This window comes from Phoenix dactylifera, chromosome 16, assembly GCF_009389715.1.
Source record: "Phoenix dactylifera cultivar Barhee BC4 chromosome 16, palm_55x_up_171113_PBpolish2nd_filt_p, whole genome shotgun sequence".
NCBI lineage: Eukaryota > Viridiplantae > Streptophyta > Magnoliopsida > Arecales > Arecaceae > Phoenix > Phoenix dactylifera.
In genome coordinates, this window is record NC_052407.1 from 9,732,059 (window position 1) to 9,750,684 (window position 18,626).

The window sequence follows — 18,626 nt, forward strand, 5'->3', positions numbered from 1 at the left end:
CCCGGTTTTTCTTGCCTACAAGGATGGATCATTTCATCATCCGGATCTTTTGTTGGTTGGATTTTTTTGATAACTAGTAGTCGGTTGATTAAGCTAGGCGTGCTTCCTCCCATCCGAGCTTAGTCTTGGCTAGGTTTTTCATCAGTTCTTGATTAGTAATAGGCTGGTGGCTTCCTGGAAAGCTCTTCCCGACTTGAGATGCTCAAGTGCGGCATTCAGTGGTTTCTTAGAAGACTCGTCCAATATTTCATTTACAATTTGGTGATTTGGAATCTGAGCTAGGCCAACTGGAATAATAGATTGGTGGCCTCTTAGGAGACTCGTCTGATCTGCGGTGTCGAGGATGGTGCTTTTGGTGGTCTCTTGGGAGACTCTCCTAGCATTTTATCCATGATTCAACAATTTGGCATTTTAAGCAAGCCCACGAAAATCTTGATTGGGGGCTTTAGCAAGCTCACTCGATTCATCGCTTTTAAAGATTTCTTGGGTGGCGGTTGATGTATTCACCTGCAGTATTCGGTTATTTTGGAGCACAAAGACAACCTTCGTTTATTATGGGCAACAAAAAAGTATAGAGTTCAACATTACGATTCTTAGTGGTGGTATACTCGAAGGTTATTAGAATTTCGTGCATGTGGTATTGGAGTTCCATCAAGTTGCTCGAGTTGGTATATGCTAAGTCGGATGACTTTTACAATCTTGTACGATTCTTCCTACTTGGGTATAAGTTTCTCACGGTCACCCTGTCCAACTACTTTGGCTTTTTTGAGAATGAGATCCCATAGTTAGAGGAGCTTGGTCTTGACCCAGGAGTTCCATGATCGAGCCGCCCATTGCTAATAAATAGCCATCTGGACCCGAGCTTATTTCTGCAGAGATTTTTGGCATTTACTTGCTCACCATATGTTTTCACCTAGTAGGACGGGATGTCGATTTCTATGGAAATGACAGTTTTAGTTCCTAACAAGAGATTGAAAGGAGTTTCTCAGGTGGGAGTCCTATGGATTGTGCGTTAGGTCCATAGAAATGCTAGGGAGCTCATCTAGCAAGAAGACCTTAGCTCAATTAAGCCTGGTATTTAAGCCATGCAAAATAGTGTACAATTACATCAGTTTCTCCATTGGGTTGGGGATGACCGACCTAGATGAGCCAGTGGTCGATGCTGAGTTCAGAGCAGAATTCTATAAATCGGGCATTATCAAATTATCGACCATTGTTGGTGATGAGGACCCAAAAAATTTCAAACTGGCAGATGATAGATTTTTAGACAAAGTTTTATACATTTTCCTTGATGATCCAAGCTTTTTGTGAAGTAGTCAACTGCAACGATGAGAGACTTTTTCTCATGGCTTTGATCTTGTTGTTCATTTCCTTGATCCTTCGATTGAGGTTGGTCTCTCTCTTGGAAAGCTTTTCTAGTTAGGGAAATTCTGAATCTCTTAGGCTGGAGCTATTTCGGAATGAGTACCACAGAGACCATTTTCTCTGTGACGGATGAAGTTCTCGAGGAAGCGACTAGCATGCTATGCTGGGCCATCCTATTAGTCTGATGCCACGATAGTAGTTTGCTGGTTCGAGCATTACACATCTTGAACTACCTCTATTAGAGTTTGCACTTGTTGGACGAACAGATTAAACTGCTTGATCATTACCACCTAGTTGCGGAGCCGGAGATTGCCGAGGGCTAGGTTGGGAGTCATTAGACTCTTACTGGGGCTGATTGGTGGAATAATGATTATTTCGTTTGGATTTCATCTCTCTTAGATATTTAGAAAAATCTCAAAAGAAGAGGGCTCTTCCTCTAGCATCAAACTGTTGCCGCTCAAAATCCAACCCGACAGGCAGACATGCCCATTTGCTCGGTTGAGTTGAAGGAGTGTAGCAAACTGTTGGAGCTGTTTTGCAACAACAAAAATGATCGAAGCATGTCCGGCTGGGGATCCTTCGATGCTTAAGTCAGGCAAAATTTCGGGAGGAAACAAAAAAGATGAAAGAGAGAAGAAAGTATGAGATATGGTATTCGAGTTTTTATCCATCCGAGGGGTCCTCGTGCTTAATATTTATAGAGGAGAGGGTGCGATTTATGTGATTAAGGATTTGATTGCTTGTTGATTTCGCTGGATATATGTCGTCGTTTGGTTGGTGGATTGAGCTGTCAGACGAGATTTTAGGGATGGTGAATCCGAGCCATATCACTTGTTGCTCGACTAATACCCATATTCGTATTCATATTCATCAAAGAAAAATATATATGAATATGGGTAGACAACTATCCGATCTGTGTTCGAATATCCGATTTCATTTATAGCTCTATTTAATTTTATATAGCACTCAAAATTTCTTATAAAAAATAAATGTTCATATTAATATACTATTAATTTGATTTATCATCCACTTAGTAATATCTTTGATTCTCTGGTCATAAAGTTTAATTATCCAATTTATATCTATACTTTCGGTATTAAATTTACATTCATATTGGTTTAAAATAAATAGAAGTATAAATTTTTGTATCCTATTAATATATTTATATTCGTACTCATCAAACAAAATAAAAATAGATGAGGGCATGGTGGTATCACATCAGCCCCAGATATTTTTCGGTTCAAAAAATTCCATCACAATTCACAGCCGGACTATTCTTCACGTGACATGCACGTGCCATTTATCTTCGACTTTTTTTTTTTTTTGTTTTTTCTTCCTTGCCTTCCCGCTGCGAGAGCTAAGGGGGGCGGGAGCGATGGCGGTGGCTAGGGTTTTGAACTCCGCTTTCCTAGGGTTTACGAGGAGCCCCTCCTCCGTGTCATCGTACACGTCTTGCTCCTCTCCTCTTCTCCTACAATGGCAATGGCGGCGGCTCTACTCCTCGGGCTCGAGGCTCAGCATGACCCTCAAGGCCGGCATCGTCGGCCTCCCCAACGTCGGCAAGTCCACCCTCTTTAATGCCGTCGTATGCTCTCCAAGTCCTACTCCAAATCTTAAATTTCGCATCTCCCCCTTTTTTTTAGCTGAAGTGAAGCGAGAAAAATTGCTTCTTTATGTTAAAAACTCGATGAATGTTTTAAATTTCCGTGAAAATGGATGATCATAGTTCCTTCGCTCAATAATTGTATTGCTTGATGTTGTCAGGGGGTAGTTTTCTGATGACACTCTTGATTACAATGATATGCTTGATGTTTTGACGCTGAGATATATCTGTAGCATTTCATAATTTCTTGCAGAGGATTTCTCACTTTATCAAAAAATAGATATTCCATTGCAAGTACTATGCCTTACGAATAGTCTTTATGCTTACTATCTTGATGTCTTTCACTAGCCCAAATTTTATGCTATCTGGAATTAGAAAAGTGTTTACGCTTGATGCTATCATATCCTTAATCAACTCCTACTTTACAATGGATGTATCATGGGCTTTTTGAGGAAGAAGTTAGGTCGTTTAAAGATTCTAATTTTTAGGTTGAGAATGGAAAAGCTCAGGCCGCGAATTTTCCTTTCTGTACGATAGAGCCGAATGTTGGCATTGTTGCTGTCCCAGATCCACGACTGAATGTGCTTGCTGAGCTCAGCAAATCTCAAAGAGTCGTCCCAGCATCTATAGAGTTTGTTGATATTGCCGGTCTTGTCAAAGGAGCCAGTCAAGGAGAGGTAACTTTGTTGCTGTCATGATATTTAGGCCTATATATTCTTGGTTTTCTAGTGGCTTTGTTCACTGTTTTGCTGATGATTTAGTATATTCTGTTGTGTGCATTTTGGTGTTCAAGTTCTGAGGGCAAAGCATAATGTACGTTGATAAGGGCATCTTCCCACCCCCACCCGACAATACATGCGGAGAAACCTAACTTCTGCTGGAAATGCTGACATGCTTGTCATATTCTAATGTTAGACTGAGAAAGATCTGATTTTATGGTTGTCTACTTAAACCAGATACTAGTGGGTTATATAAGTCCTGCTGCTATGTTAGTGTAGATTATTACTGCATTGGAAACCGTTTCTTAATGTCACTTACCATATCATACAAAATAAATATCTGAAATAGTTATTTAATGGAAAAGGAAAAAATGCCTCTTTAAAAGTATGCTTTATAAGACATTATGTTCTATGGATATGGCCACACTATGAACAGAATCATAATCAGCATACCCTTTCATATAGTCTTGGCCTAAGGTAATGACTCTCCCATATGGAAATCCTGAGGTTAATGTTCCTATTTTGATTAATACTTTCATTTCTCTAACTCCTGTTTGACTAACTTTTAAGAAGTTCAGCCTCACATTGAAGCCCTGATGAGGAGAAACTGTTTTGGGGTTCTTATCGAGAATGAGTCACCATAATTCCCTACCATGGGCTAAACACCATTTTTTCCCACCAATATCTTTTGCTTGACTTTTACATATGCTCTCTAAGGTCTTGCTTGATCTGTAAGATTATTGTTTGCTGAAGGAATAATTAAACCCATTACAAGAACATTCTATTGAGATGGTGGGCAGCAGTTGGAATGATATAATAATAATTTTAAGGTAATGATATGGCTACGTATCCATGGAGCACTTCAACCCCTAAATTACTCAGGATGTTGGGGGAATCACCTTCTACTAGGAGTTGGCATATCAAAATTGCTTCCCTTGGAGTTAGTGCCTCCACTTTATTAATTGTCTTGTTTTCAATAGGATCAAAAAGAAAAGAAAGGCAACATCTCCTTTAGCATTCTTTTGATTCCTTATAAAAAGGAAACATTTGGGCCCCCCATGGGCTATCATCCAAATTTAGTTTCAGCCAACCTTTTGAAAGTGTGGTCTTGCATAACAACTTTTGTATGGCTTGCTTGCAATACTATACTATTTGATTGCTTTGTCAGTTAAAGTTTAGAATTCAACCTTCTCGAAGAAGAAAAGAAACAAGGAAAAATATTGCCTGTAATTTTCTTGATCCTTTTAGTCAGTATCCCTTCATTTCTTTCCTTCATTTAACTGAAAGATTGCCAAAGAAATTAATTTCCGTATCTCCTTTGCTACTCTCTTCAACTTACTATCACTTCTAATGACATTCTAAAAGATATAAGATCAACCCAACTCATACTCATAGCCCTTAGGAAACTATCTCAAACCTTTAGGTGAAAAGTTGATGATTTGCACCACCCTTGTGTTGTTTGCACATAATGCTTATGAAGATCCTATGAACTTCTTGTGAACCTTTTTTTTTTTTGAGAATCATTTTTGGAGCCAACAAGAAAAATAGTTCCACTTAAGCTGGCCATCTAATAAAGAATATTACTTCTAGAAGATACGTACAATGCAAGCCCCTCATTTTGAGGCTTCCTTTAGTTTATGTTTAGAACATACTCCTAGCATCTTTATTTCTTTGCATGATTGATTTGGAAGGTCCCTGTAACTGAATGTCTGCAACTGGTCCAGTGATGATGGGCCAGAGATTAACTGTTCGCAGTTGGAATGTCTATACCACTCCTATCAAACAACTTCGAAGTTGATTTCTGTATGGAGGAATGTCTTCCTCAAATATCATGGTTTCACATTTTTCCAATTTGCATGAGTTTGAGCATGTGGGAAACTTTGCTCTTTATCAATTCTAGCATACCTCTAATGGCGTCCAGAGCATTGGTGCATATCTCATGGAATATGTTGTTAGAATGAAGCATCACTGCAACTCTAAATTGATTGGCTATTCAATCAGTATGCTGTGAGATGTCATGTTACCTGTTGGTCTTCTGTAGTATCTGTTAAAATTATAATATATTAAGATTTTTTTCCCCATTTAAGAGTAAGAGTGCTAAATTATATGCATAACCAAACCTCATTCTATTTTCGATTTGTCTTTGTTATTTGACTGTCTGTCTTGGCACTCCAGGGATTGGGGAATAAATTTCTTTCACACATCCGTGAAGTGGATTCCATCCTTCAGGTTCCATATCTTTTTAATCTATGCATATTCCTTGTGTTGCTTGTTTCTTGAATTATACTATTTAGCATCTCTTTGATTTTTTTTCTCTCAGTTTGTTTTTGCGAATTGATGCTTGTAGTCATGATGACAAGAAGTTATGCAAAGGTGGGGAGACAGTTCACTGCAAGGTTTTAAGTGTTGGACAAATTGATAAGTTTTAGCTGAAGTCATTGGACTGTTTGAATAGAAAAGACCTCAAGGTATATATCTAGGTTAGGCACAGATCAAATAAAATCCACTAATTTACATGGCTTTTTTGCATTGTTGGGGAAGGAGTTCTTTAACTCAAGCATGGCATATAGTAACATCCAATGTTGGAATATGATTTGCTGCTTCCCAACTTTCTATAGCAATTCATTGATAATTAAGTTACAATGTCTCAACTTACTGGACATTCCTAAGAAATCCAAGCTGCATCCTTTCTTTATGTTTGCTCTTGCCCGATGATGATCATAAACGTCCCCCCCTAGGGTACATTGAGCATTCAATTTATTTCTATGGCTAAGCTTGATGACTTGGCTCTAAGATTTTTCAACACAACTATGCTTAGAAGATAAACATGGGACTTAGAGAATACCAAAGTTTAAAATACTACTTGTATAATGTTGTAATAATACTTCATCGCTTCTAGTTTAGTCTTGTCATGCATGCTGATAACATAAATTTAAATAACAATTATATGGCCTTTCTTTCATTATAACATAAGATATGCTTTGTTCACCTAAATAAGATATTATTTTTATTCAACTGCTAAATAAAATTACTGTTTATTTAATAGTTGTGACAAGCAGATAATTTTTTTTTATTATTATTGTTTCTATTATTCTTTGTTATAATGGTAAGTACCTTCTGTTGGTTATAGCTGTTGCTTTGTTCTCAAATAACATGCGAAGGTCTGAGATTGGCAATATTCTATAATATTAAGTAATTGGCCTCCCCTGACATTGGATCCTGGCTCCACCCCTGATAGTACAAAATACTAATATACTTGATTTTACATTATGTTATATTAACTTCAGCTTAAAATTGTTGACACTACATAAATAAAGAACCTATATAACACTAAATACTCTAAATCATTGCACAACTTTTCTTGGCCTCTTTTTGATATTCTTCTTTTTTTTAGTTTTTAAAATTTTTCTTGATATTTTGACCAAATGTCCAAAAATTAGAGTGCAATGCCCGAAACTATCGAAACTACTGAAGCCACAAGTCTATAAAGCTGAAATTTAGCTTTTAGACCTTGGTTCATTGTTAGATATGGAAAGTAGAGTGACTATGATGGTTAGGATCCTTAATGAAATAGAAGGAATGTGGTGATGAGCTGCTCAACTACCCAACCACAACTTGTTATACTTATGTTGGGGTGAAATCGTATAGTTTTCACCGTTCATCTGAACAAGGGATAAATTGCTAGATTATTTAAGTTACTCCATATTTCCCTTATGATGACATGTAAGTGTTTTTGTCCTACTATTTATCTAACCCTCCAGACAATGATGTAGCTTCCCTCCTTATTGTAACAACCTTGAACCTTTGGTCTACGTCCTAAATCATCGTTGTTGGTTCGCCCCATCTTATGCTTCAAGAGGTGAGAACTGCTCTTCCTCTATGTACTAAATGGCTTACGCACCTATCTTGTTTTTCCCATCTATAATCAGTGTGTGTAAAGTTTCTTTATTGCCGATATTCAGTTGATCCACAAAACTTTCCCAACTGGTAGACCATGTACACGTAATGTATATGTAGATACGTACATATATGCATGCCCACGTTCAAGAACATGCATACACATACACATACACGTACAAACTTATGCATGTATATGTGTGCATTTATTGTTTTTATGATACTTATGTGATAAATATGATCATAATCAAGGGTTGTTAATCTTAAGAAGAATCTTACCATAAAATTTGACCTGCCCCAACCCCAACCTTGACCCAAAACACCAAAAGCATGAGGTTAAACTTTGATCTAAACCGACCCAACACATCATCACCATTGGATCTTGAATATAAAAATTCTAGTATGTTTTGAAACAACCCAAATTAATTTAGTGGGTTGGGCTGGATCTAGATATTAGGTCCAAATTTAAGTAGGGATGGATCAGATCAAGTAAACCCCCAAGCAATCTGACTCATTTGCAGTCTGATTGAGTTCCTTGTGGCATTGCTTTTCATCATTCGACCCTATACTTATTGCTATGTGGAACATTGGCTTCTAACCTTTAATGTGAGGAACGTTGGCTTCCAACTTTTAATATGGACTAACTTATAACTCGTGCCTTAGGACTTAAATAGGAGTTAGACAATTCCTTATCCCTTAGTTGTCTGTCTCATTCAAGTCAATGGAAACCTGGAACAGTCTCTTTGCCAACAAGTGTTGTAAATAATAAGGTAAACATGATGTAAATGATAAGGTAAGCTCCCTATAGGCTAAATGGTATTTTAAGTTTCATGGTTGAGTCTTCTATTGTCCAGTTGACTTATGGCCATGAGTTGGTTGTAAACATGATTTAAGCTGCTGGCATCATAGCCCAATTTTAAAAGCTGATGGGTTAAAGCTTATAGATTGTGGTTTTTTAGTATTTACTAATTCATTACAAATTTCCTTACTTTTATCCACTGGCTATGAACATGCTGATGCCGATACTTCATCTAGGTATGCGTGAATAGTTGCAAAGTTATCATGAGTAATAGTCATTTTTTTAAAAAAAAATGTTTCTCAGGTTGTACGCTGCTTTGAGGATAACGATGTCATCCATGTGAATGGGAAAGTTGATCCAAAATCAGATATTGATGTCATCAACTTAGAACTAGTTTTTGCAGATCTTGACCAGGTATGCAAGTAAGGTAATTATGATTGTTATTGTTATTTATAGTACCATTCTATAGTTGGAGCCATTTAAATCTTGATTGGCTCTAAGGCAATGCAGTTGCCCATTTGTTTAGGTGCTGAGAATAGGGAAAACTAACAGGACTAAGTTGTGCCTTTTATAAGAAATGCAGATAGACAAACGACTTGAGAAGCTTAGAAAAGGCAAAGCAAAAGACTCACAGTCGAAACTGAAGGTAGTTTATGCACATGGATTTTTCTGGACATTCTAACTTATCCGCTTTATCAATAATTTTATTCGACACGGTCTTTCCATTCACATGTTTGGCTTCCTTGAATCTCAGGAGGAAGCAGAGAAGTCAGCTTTGGAGAAAATTCAGAAGACACTGATGGATGGAAGACCTGCTCGATCTGTTCCACTAACAGACTTCGAAAATGATTCCATACGTCATCTCTGCTTACTGACCATGAAACCTGTTATATATGTAGCTAATGTGGCTGAGTCTGATCTTGCGGAACCCAATAGCAATCATCATGTCAGGGAAGTGATAAATCTTGCATCAGACTTGCAATCTGGTCTGGTAACAGTATCAGCACAGGTAAGTCGCTTATGCTGCTCTGCATTAGTTTTGACTAACCCAACTAATATATGAATTGCTATTGGCTTCCAGAGACCTTCCTACATAATTACATGGGACTCTACATCTTGTTAGCCTTGGCTCCTGAGAAATAAATTTCTGATTAGTATTGCAAAATACAATGGATTTGTCCACGTGTCCTGAAACTTATTCAATTTATTTGTTACGATTGCAAATTTTGTAAATTGATATTGCTTTACAAATTTTCTGGAACAACTCCATCTTTCTTCTGGACAAAATCCTCACAAACTTACCTTTATATATATATATGTATGTATCATGTATGTATTTATAGGAGTGTGTTCATACTTCCCTTCTGTGAGATCTACCAGCCTGGGAAATATTCATGTCATCATTGTTTTACTTGAACTGAATCTTTGACAAATTTGATATTTTGTCTATTAAGCTGATGATTAAAAGCAATATCAGGTTGAATCTGAGCTTATTGAACTTCCAATGGAAGAGAGAACCGAGTATTTAAAATCTCTTGGAGTAAATGAAAGTGGACTGGGAAATTTGATAAGGGCAACATATGAACTTTTGGGTTTGCGAACTTACTTTACATCTGGAGAGAAGGTGAAGCATTTGAACTTGAGTTGGTATCTGATTATTTTCCTTGGTATCTTCTTGATCCAACCATCTTGATGTGCTTCTTTTTCTTTTTCCACCAGGAAACAAAAGCATGGACAATACTTGCCGGTTGGTTGTGTATCCCTATTATTTAATAGATACATAAGATCAGTTATATTGGTTGACAAATTACTTATGCTTGTACTATCATTCTCATAACATAGGCATGACAGCACCTCAAGCTGCTGGAGTTATCCATTCAGACTTTGAGAAAGGCTTCATTCGAGCAGAGACTGTAAGTACAATTCAGTGCCATTTAGATTGTTAAACTGAGTTAAGCTTACAGATGCAGTGGCACCTGAGAAACTACAAGTAGGCCTTAGTGCACCCATGTTAATAATAAAGCCCCTGACTGTTACCAATATTTTAATAGCAATCAACTGCCAGTTTGAACTAATTAATTTCAAAAGGGGGCAAAGCATGTTACTTGTTTTCTTGAAATATCATTAGAAAAATGAACCCTATGAGTTTCTTTTGTACCTTTGAGAATTGCAATAGATTTCTTTATGTGATCAGCAACTTAATAGTTTTAGTTAATATGGAGTGTATCGATAACCTTAGTTTATCTATTTAACTGATCAACTCATGAAGGTGTGGGATAAATTTCGCAGGTTGCTTATGATGATTTTGTTGCAGCTGGTTCTCTGGCAGCAGCAAGGGAGAAAGGACTTGTAAGTTTCATGTTCATTGTTCATTAATCAGGATGCATGGCACTGGCTAATGAGATAATTAGAATGACTGGAACGCCTGGAATTCAAGTCTTATACTTGGGTTGTTTTCTCTCAATGCAGTTGAGGTCCGAGGGAAAAGATTATGCCGTGCAGGAAGGAGACGTGATGCTTTTCCGGTTCAACGTATAATGATACCGATGTAACTCGAGCGAGCTTTATTTGGTCATTATATCTTTTTGCAGCTTCTATGGATTTTGCATGAGCTGCTATTGATATGCATCGACTGCAAAGCAGTGTTCATTGTAGGAATTTGTTTATTGGAGGCCCATCATATTCTTCGACATATCAGAGACACATCATGAATGTTTGAGGAAATGCAGGATTAGTTACTATACACATTTCATTGGGAAAATTCTTGTAATAACAATTCACCCTTGATGTTTTTGTAAATTTAGTCAATGTTTTGTTTTTGTGGACCATAGAATTCACTCACCAAGACCTGTCATGTTCTGAGGATGCTAGAGTTGTTGCTCTTGCACTAAATTCTTGGCGAATCATGTGTTCCCCTGTGGGGTCAACAGAAATTGGTCGGATGAAGCGATTTGTTTTTAGTAACATGATGCAGTGGAATCTTATCTTCCAATCCTCTCTCTTTTCCTATTTTTTTTTTCTTCAGGACATGGACACGGTTGATGCTTTTGCTTCAAAACTAAACTCTCTGGGGCAATGTTGTTTCTTTGGAGTCAAGCGTGAATTGGACACCATTAGTTAACAAACCATGCCCATGTATCAGCCTACAAAGATCCCTATCCTTAAACCCGACATCATGTTTCTTATTCAGCTTGCGATGGAGATAGGTGTAACTGCCGAGATGCCTTTGATAATGCCAGGGAAGGAAAACTTTGTTTAGGATCCACGGCTCTTTCTTCCAACCCCCTCAGTGATGCAGTTTGGCTATCTGATCGAACTTGTTGGATGTTCAAATGCTGTTAAATTATCGCATTTGTTGTGTTGGTGTTCCTTTTGACATATGGAGTACTTTCTCTAAAACCAATTATTCGTCGAATGCTCAATTTTTAATTGTGCTTTAAATCACTGATCATGGTTGCGATGCAGAAAACATCTTAATTATCCCCAACCATAATTAGGGTTTTATAGAGTTTGCAGCAGTGGGCATGTATGATGCATGTATGTTTTAACATTTTGTTATTATAGATACATGCATTTAGGCTCCACCTTTCTTCGAAGAAAAAAGAATTTCTTATGATAATTCCGGGTGCCATGTTCCTATTTGATTTAAAGATGATTTGTTTTCTGGTTTTGTTGGATGTATTCGTACCAGTTGAGTATCAGCCATCCAATTTATCAAAATAATAATAATAAAAAATTTTCTTACGATCGAATCAAGTTTAGGTTAGTGAAGACAAATATCCGATAATTATAAAAAACATGTTCAGGAAAATCAAGACCTAAGGCCACCCGAAAGCAAGGCTAATTTATCATGATGGAGGCCTTCCATCAGGAGATGAACAACACTATCATTCATGTCCCGGACAGCCGAAGTGGGTCCCAACCCAAATAGGCACCGATTGGAGATGCTGTCGGCACCCACCTTTCGCTAAATTTCCGGCTTCACCATGTGCTGAGCCTCACTACTAAGCCTCAAATTGGACCATGGTTGGAGCTAAATCTTAGTTTGGTAATTAAGGATGGGGTCTCGGTTTGAGCCCCATTTTGGTTAGCTTGTTTCTTTCTGGGCCCAATGTTAATGGATCTGGCACCCATTTGGGTTAGTTTTGTTCTCTTGTAGCCAATAGGCCACCCACATCCTGGTTGCTTGAATAAAACGATGTGGCATCTACCATTGCAATTTAAAGACTTGGCTGAGAGTGTATACTAAGCCATGGTTGTGTCCCTTCTAAGCTACAAGGATATCTCTGCTCCATCTCTCTATTGTCTCTCTTCTATCTCATTGATTCGAGGATGAAGAAGATGAATTTGCTGCTGAGGAAGTGCAGGAGCCTCTCCAGGTTAGGGAGGTCTTCATCTTATAGTAGTTTGAGGTCCAAATCCACTAGAGATGAGGACCTATGCGAAGGTGTCACGACCGACGATGATGAGGTGGTGGTGTTCGTCGGGAGATCAAGGCGGCGGTACATGATAAGCTCGAAGCACTTGAAACATCCGTTGATGAGTGCGCTCATCGACCGGTCGAAGCATAATGCCATGGACAAGATATCAGTCAAATGCGAGGTCGTGATCTTCGACCACCTCTTGTGGATGTTGGAGAATGCTGATCCGGAGATGGTCGGAGATGGTGCTTCATTGGAGGAATTAGCTCAGCTGTATGTGTATTGAGATCCAAGTTACTATAAGCGGATTAAGTACTTGTCGAACATGTCATGAATTCTAACTTGTTTCTGGTCCGAGAGAATCACTGTTGTGGTAATTCTATCCAGTGGGGTCTAGATTTGTTCATGGATTTGTGTATTGAATTTGGTAGCAGCATTGTCATTGGTTACATATATAAATTATGTAATAAAACAGTGAAGCCTTCCTATTAGTTTCTTATTTGTTTCATGGTGTAAACTTAATATTATTATTATATGGTTTTCGTTCTTTTTGATGAAAACCATAAAGAAAGAAAAGGAAAGATGGGGATCAATTGCTATTGCTATTAGTCATTCTAACTATGGAGAGAGAGAGAGAGAGAGAGGAGGAGGCAGAAGTGATGAAGGGAGAGGGACATCCTAACAAACTTCCAACTTAGCAACCAAAAGGTTTTGTCAAGGGGAATAATCCTGCAAAAGCTAGCAAGATAATGATGTTTTCTTAGGATACAACCCGAAAAAGAGGCTCTTGCTACAACTATAATAGTAAAATTATAAATACGATTTTGAATTTTGATCGTCAATTTAGATTATTTTAATAAGTTTTTTTCCTGAGTTTCTTATAGGGGAACCAATTTTTTTTTAAACAAAAATCCTATGGTGCATCAAGATTGCTCACTTATATTAGATACAAGTGTATTATTAGTCATGATAAGCACAATATATGGAACCCAATTAGGTTTTTGGTTGCCTTGATTTATCATTTTTTTTTCTTTTGTTCCTTTTTTCATATATATATATATATATATATATATATATATATATATTATAATCATCTGAGCCCAGGTCCCACCCATTTGCATAAGTATAAAGCAAGCCACAGGATGAGCAGATCATGATAAATTGTTGGGAACAATGGCAGATATGATCTCCATTAAGGAATTAGTGAAGACTGCAATATCTGGCCCACCTGATTTCTTCTCTCTGACACCTTTTTACAGAATAATGAACTAGAAATGATCATTTAAGCTCCCACCATGTTGATAAAAAAGGTGAATGTTTAGTAAATGGCATCCATAAAGGATACCAAGAAATATTTAGTAAATGGCATAGGAGGTGAATGTTTAGTAAATGGCACAGGAGATGGCCTCTGTCTTCTTCCTCCGACGACCAGCAGCTCCCTCTACTCCTCCGGCATGGTTATCCTTGGGCCAGATTTGAACCACAACATCATCCATAAAGGATACCAAGGAACAAGCAGTCATGATGAATGCCATCACTTTCTAGTCTCAAAAAAATGACTACTAGGACTACTAGTTTGTGAATTCCATGTGTTTAGCCATATGCCCATGAAATCTTCAAATGCCTACAAGATCCAGTCATCATAATAAGGTGGTCAAATGGCAGATATCTGATCCATCTCAAACTTAAAAACCAAATTAAAAGAAAGATTATATTTTATACAATGTATTGCTAGCCATTCAATAGCCACAGGAAAATTAGATCCAAGTCTTATTCCGGCAGCTCTACTATATGTGGATCCAAAAATTCAACGCATATGACCGCTGGGGACAACCAGCACAAGTCATTGATCGCTAAAATCTAAAACTTTTGAATGAATACAAGCGAGCAACGACAAGTAGAGTGAGTCAGGCTTTTCTTCGAACGGTGAGAATGCATGTTGTGCTCGTGAAAGAAAAACCGATGGTATATCATGGATAGAAAGATGGTGTGTTAAGTTTGATTGACCGATCTGAAGAGAAATCCAAATCAAAGAAGCAACAGATCGATCGGATCAAAGATAAAAAGATTAAAATTCCAACAAAATCACTCAATCAATTGATATCAAACAAAATTGAGACAGATACTTAGAGCGATCAATCGATTAATATCTTACTCAAGACTATTTACACCAAACCAAACATCCTACAAGCTTGAATAAGTCCAATGCACCGAAAAGCGAGCATAGCAATCTACTTTACATTTTTATTCTCTGAGAAAGAAAATCTCTCCCAAGTATTGATCCCAACAATTAAATCAGGAGAAAAAACTAAGATTTATTTTCCCTATATATAGCATATATCATGACCATTAGTAGGCATCATCCTAAAAAAAAATAATTTAATGTGAATAGCATGGCTTCCGGTAAATAACCATGATATTACAATCAGCATTTAATATCTCTAGCATCTGAGTTTGGATGATACATAGGATGTGTTGTGGTTCAAATTTGGCCTAAGGGTGATCACGTTGGAGGAGTCGGGGGAGCTGTCGGTTGAGACGGAGAAAGTACACCACCTTCCGCAAGCCGGCGTACCTGCACAAAACCTCACCGGTGTTTCTGGTGAGGGCCCTCCAATGCTTAAGTTATTAGCGTAGAGTATTTGTTGGCCAAAAAGGTCCTTTAGGCATTACCTGATGGGGCTATTTATAGTTCCCACGGAGGTGCCCAGGTGGAGGAAGTATGGCCTGTCCTTATTATAGGAAGAGATAGTGCTGGCTAGGTGGCGTGCAGTCACGGCTTGCTTGAGGTACACAGTTTGAGCTATCTCTGCGCGCGATATAGCGCTGGCATGTGTTGCAGGGTATGGCCCTTGTCAGTAGGCATGGCTGGGGCATCAAGGCGTAGTCCTTTGTCGACGTGTCTTGGCGTGGCCATTAAACGAAGCATGGTGCGGTGAGGTTGCTGCAGGGCATGGCCGCGTGCATACTGGGTGAGATTAGCTCGGCCTTTGGCGGGGGCCAAGGTCGGCCTTGCTTGCATAGCAGGGTGCTGAGGTCGTACCGATATGGGAGGCCACGACAAATATTTAGTAAGGTCGGCTCGGCGGGCTCTAAGATTGGCCTAGTCTCTTTGACTTTGAGGTCTGCTCAGCAGAGCACCCCGAGCTCGGGCCGGGGCGCGTCGTCGCATAAGGCACCCCGAACTTGGCCGGGGCGCATCATCGCATAGGGCGCTCCGAGCTCGAGCCGGGGTTGGTCGTCGTTGTAGGCTCCAGAGGAGGTTGCTGCAGGTCGTAGCAGTGGAGAGATCTGGCCGAGGTCGGCTTGGCCTTCGGCGAGGTCCGAAATCGGACTGGCTCTTAGCGGGACCAAGGTCCCGCCTAGTCGGCGCCGAGGTCTACTTGGCTGGAATGGGGTGGTCCCTAGTCCTAAGTAGGACGATCCATTCCGCCCCCTATCAAGATGCAAACTGAAAGAAAAATAGATTAGGTTAAAACTCTGTGAGAGGTGCTCATTACATCTCATGAACAGCCCAAAAAAATGTTGGATGAGATCCATCTCTCCGCTAGAAGAAAAACGAGTCAAGATAGCAAATAAGAACCGAGAGCTTGGTGCCACCTTTTTCTAGAGAGATATCAAGTTCAAAAACAAGTAATCGCAAAAACTTGTTCCGGTATTCAAATTCATGATCTCTATAATTTGAGCTTTAACATCACATTAACCAATCCATTGATCCCAAAAACAGCTCTTATGTATTGCAGTTTCTACTATTGATTATGTAAACTGCTACCTCTTCCTAGTTGTGGTGGTCTTGTTCGTATGACACGAAAATTAATTAAAACAAGTACGGCAAGTCTTAAAGTCAGTAGCAGGTTACGAGACCATTAATATATATTAAATTGATGAACTGGGTGGTATAGATGACTTGGTAGCAAGTAGTATCACATTTCATGCTAATTTTCTTTCACAGACCAATAACAATTATCTTATACATATATTTCCATCCCTTTCTCTGCCAGCATTTTTTTATTTTTTATTTTTGGTACAAATGACTGTTCAAACTACTCTAATGTAGGTATAACCAGCAAAATGAAGAGTAAGAAAATGATAAAGTGATGGAGGAGCAGCTCCTCCTGATGTGTCTAAAGAATCTCTCCAAAGTATTGGGTAGCATAGACGGCAACTCAGTCAGCATTTCTGTTCGTCTTCCGGTACACATGTCTATCCAACAGATATTGCAGAGCAGAGGATTTCCATCACCCCTCTGCCTCTCTTTTCATATTCAACTGATCATCGTCGCTCAATCTTTCTCGAGGAGGATATGCTTAGCCCACAACATTTTTTATTTTTTTTTCCAACCACCGCTGCACGCGTTGCTTGCTTGTTCAAACTTCGGGCATTCACATTGATGTTAACTCCCCTCATGGCATCATCATTTGAAGTTAATTGCGAGTGAGAAAGCTATTATATTCTATGCTCATCGCACGATCATCGAACCTTCCATCACATATAGTCCTCTTGTACGCAATCAAATTAAATGTCAAGACACGAGGTCGGCTCCAAGAAACCACCTTCGTGCTCGCTAAGAAAAACAAACCATCTATATACTAAAGAGAAGTCAACTAAAAAAAAGAGAGTATTCTAAACACTCGACGCGGAATTCAGATCGATGTTTTATTCTACTCATTAATGATAACTCCGCCCTATCTTTTTTTTCTTTTTTCTTTAAGTTTAGACGGTACGGAAACAATGTAATGCAAATGACTTGGTCTCGTATCCACCTTCTCCCACTTGCTATGGACGAAGATAATGCATGCAGGACCAATTGCTGTCACTACAGCAAAATGGGGCTTCGCCGACGCTTCTCTGCCGACGCAAGAAAGAAGCATCGGCAATTTGGTCACTGCACTAAAATTTGCCGACGCTTTATAGTAGCGGCGGAAGGAATTTGGATTAAACGACGATGATGAGCGTCGTGAGAAAATTTTGGTATCCGACAATGCTTATAAACTTCGTTAAAGGCCAAAGGCGAAATGACACGACCCTTTCTAAAAGCGTCGTCGGAGGCCCTTTGCTCCTGAACTTTTCCGAATAAATAAAATGGCGTGAAGTGTGACGACGCTTTAGAAAGTGTCGTCGGAGTCTTTCCTCCTCCCTTCCAGAGCCTTCCCCACCCCCCAAATAAATCCCAAACTCCTCTCCCACCAATGCCCAAATAAATCCCTAACCCCCTCCCCTCCCCTCCGCGGCTATGCGCGGAGTCTCTTCTCTGACAGTCGGGCCCCAACACCGTCGCCTCCGTCATCAGAGAGGGTGACCCGAATGTCGGTCCCACAGAGAGTGATCCCTGTGGCTTCCTGTTTCACCATGAAGGGCGCCGAGGGTTTCAACTCTATCGGCCGCTCCATCGTCCAACACTCCTGCCGAGGGTTTCAACTTCATCGCCGACTCGGAGAAGGAGAAGGAGGAATGGTTCAACTCCATCGGCCGCTCCACTGTCCAGGACTCCCGCTCTATCATCGACTCCAAGGGTTTCTTCTCCTTTTTTTCTTTCTTTCTTGGGTGTGCTTTTTTTGATCGTGTTGGCAGGAAGCCATGGGGAATCGATGCATAAGACCTATAGCTGCTAGATTTCTCCAGCGTTATTTACTACGACGCCGATGGGAGAAAGCTGTCAGAGGTGCCCACACTGTGGTCACCGCTCTGAAGCCTGCTGCCTTCCTTCCTGCATTCGGTCATCGTCGGTTAGGATACAAAGAAGGAAGCTGTCTGAGCACTTCGTTAATCCTCCTTTCTCTCTCTCTCTCTCTCTATTTTGTTAAACAATCCCTTCCTCTTTA

At 39.3% G+C, this 18,626-nt stretch overlaps 2 protein-coding genes across 3 annotated transcripts; both read left to right on the forward strand.

Moving 5' to 3' along the window:
* The first annotated feature begins 2,695 nt into the window (after positions 1–2,695).
* Positions 2,696–11,248, forward strand: LOC103709826 (ribosome-binding ATPase YchF). 2 transcript variants are annotated; one of them, XM_008795339.3, is made up of 11 exons: positions 2,696–2,950; positions 3,457–3,645; positions 5,863–5,916; positions 8,687–8,797; positions 8,967–9,029; positions 9,138–9,392; positions 9,861–10,007; positions 10,103–10,130; positions 10,226–10,296; positions 10,673–10,732; positions 10,853–11,248. In XM_008795339.3, exons 1-11 carry the CDS (start codon positions 2,741–2,743, stop codon positions 10,919–10,921), a joined length of 1,257 nt encoding a protein of 418 aa, XP_008793561.1. In that variant the 5' UTR covers positions 2,696–2,740; the 3' UTR covers positions 10,922–11,248. The 2 variants fall into 2 exon arrangements, with proteins under 2 accessions (XP_008793561.1, XP_008793564.1); XM_008795342.3 differs by lacking the exon at positions 3,457–3,645.
* Positions 11,249–12,634: 1,386 nt separating this feature from the next.
* On the forward strand, positions 12,635–13,295 carry LOC103709827 (auxin-responsive protein SAUR78). The gene has a single exon (XM_008795343.3). The coding sequence runs from the start codon at positions 12,716–12,718 to the stop codon at positions 13,088–13,090; it is 375 nt and encodes a 124-aa protein (XP_008793565.2). The 5' UTR covers positions 12,635–12,715; the 3' UTR covers positions 13,091–13,295.
* The last annotated feature ends 5,331 nt before the right edge of the window (positions 13,296–18,626 follow it).